Genomic DNA, 796 nt, shown 5'->3' on the forward strand with positions numbered 1-796 from the left:
GCTGAAGTTTAATTGAGTGTGACAGTGACTGCTGCCGTCAGTGGGCTAACTCACGGGTTAATACGGTGCCTTGTTTTTGCTGTGCGTGCAAAGGGCTTCTCCTCTCTGCCGCCCTTCCTGCCCGCTCCTGGATGCCCGGGCGGACACGCAGGGTGTACAACAGCCGGACCCGTAAAACACAGCCAGCGGGTCTGCATCTGCCTCTCGGACAGCTGCTTCTCCACATTAGATGAAGAGCAGACATTTATGTAAAACAAGGAGAAGACCATTTCAGAAGACGTAACTAATCTAGAGGAAAAACGTTTAAAAAAGGAAATATACCTTTCCAGTGTCCTAGAGAAAAGTAAACTGTATAAAAAGAGGATCACTCCATGACTTCCTTCATCTTTGAACTAGAAAAAGAAATAAGTAATCAATAATGGGGAAGGAATTATGGCAGGTGTATGATGTTTAATTAAAACAATTCGTCTGCTTTAATACAACCTCAGGTGAGGATGCTGAGACAAATGAGTAAGGTGTTATTCTGGGAAGATTTTGTAACTAATTTTGTTGGATAGGATCAGATAAAAAAAAGAAAGAAAAAACTCCCAGTGATTGGCTAAACTGTTTTTGCATGCTTCCCCCCCTAGATTTTTGCTAAAGTTGCAAGGAACTGTATTTTGTATTTGAGTAATGTACAAAATGCTGCCCCTGTGTACCCAGCGTTCGTGGACTGAGAGTGCTGAAATTGGTGGGTAAAGTCCTGGGGATTTTAGTGGGAGCAGGATCATTTCCCATAGGAAAAGTTGGAAATGAG

The 796-nt window shown here is 43.0% G+C and overlaps 1 protein-coding gene across 1 annotated transcript in view; it reads right to left on the reverse strand.

Annotated features, from left to right (window-relative positions):
- Window positions 1-796, reverse strand: part of MINDY4B (MINDY family member 4B) — an 8627-nt gene that overhangs the window by 2971 nt on the left and 4860 nt on the right. Inside the window, 1 exon segment of the mRNA XM_035890038.1 lies at window positions 322-392. Coding sequence (XP_035745931.1) covers window positions 322-392 — 71 coding nt within the window.

The sequence above is a fragment of the Egretta garzetta genome, unplaced genomic scaffold, assembly GCF_000687185.1.
Source record: "Egretta garzetta isolate BGI_Z169 unplaced genomic scaffold, ASM68718v1 scaffold172, whole genome shotgun sequence".
NCBI lineage: Eukaryota > Metazoa > Chordata > Aves > Pelecaniformes > Ardeidae > Egretta > Egretta garzetta.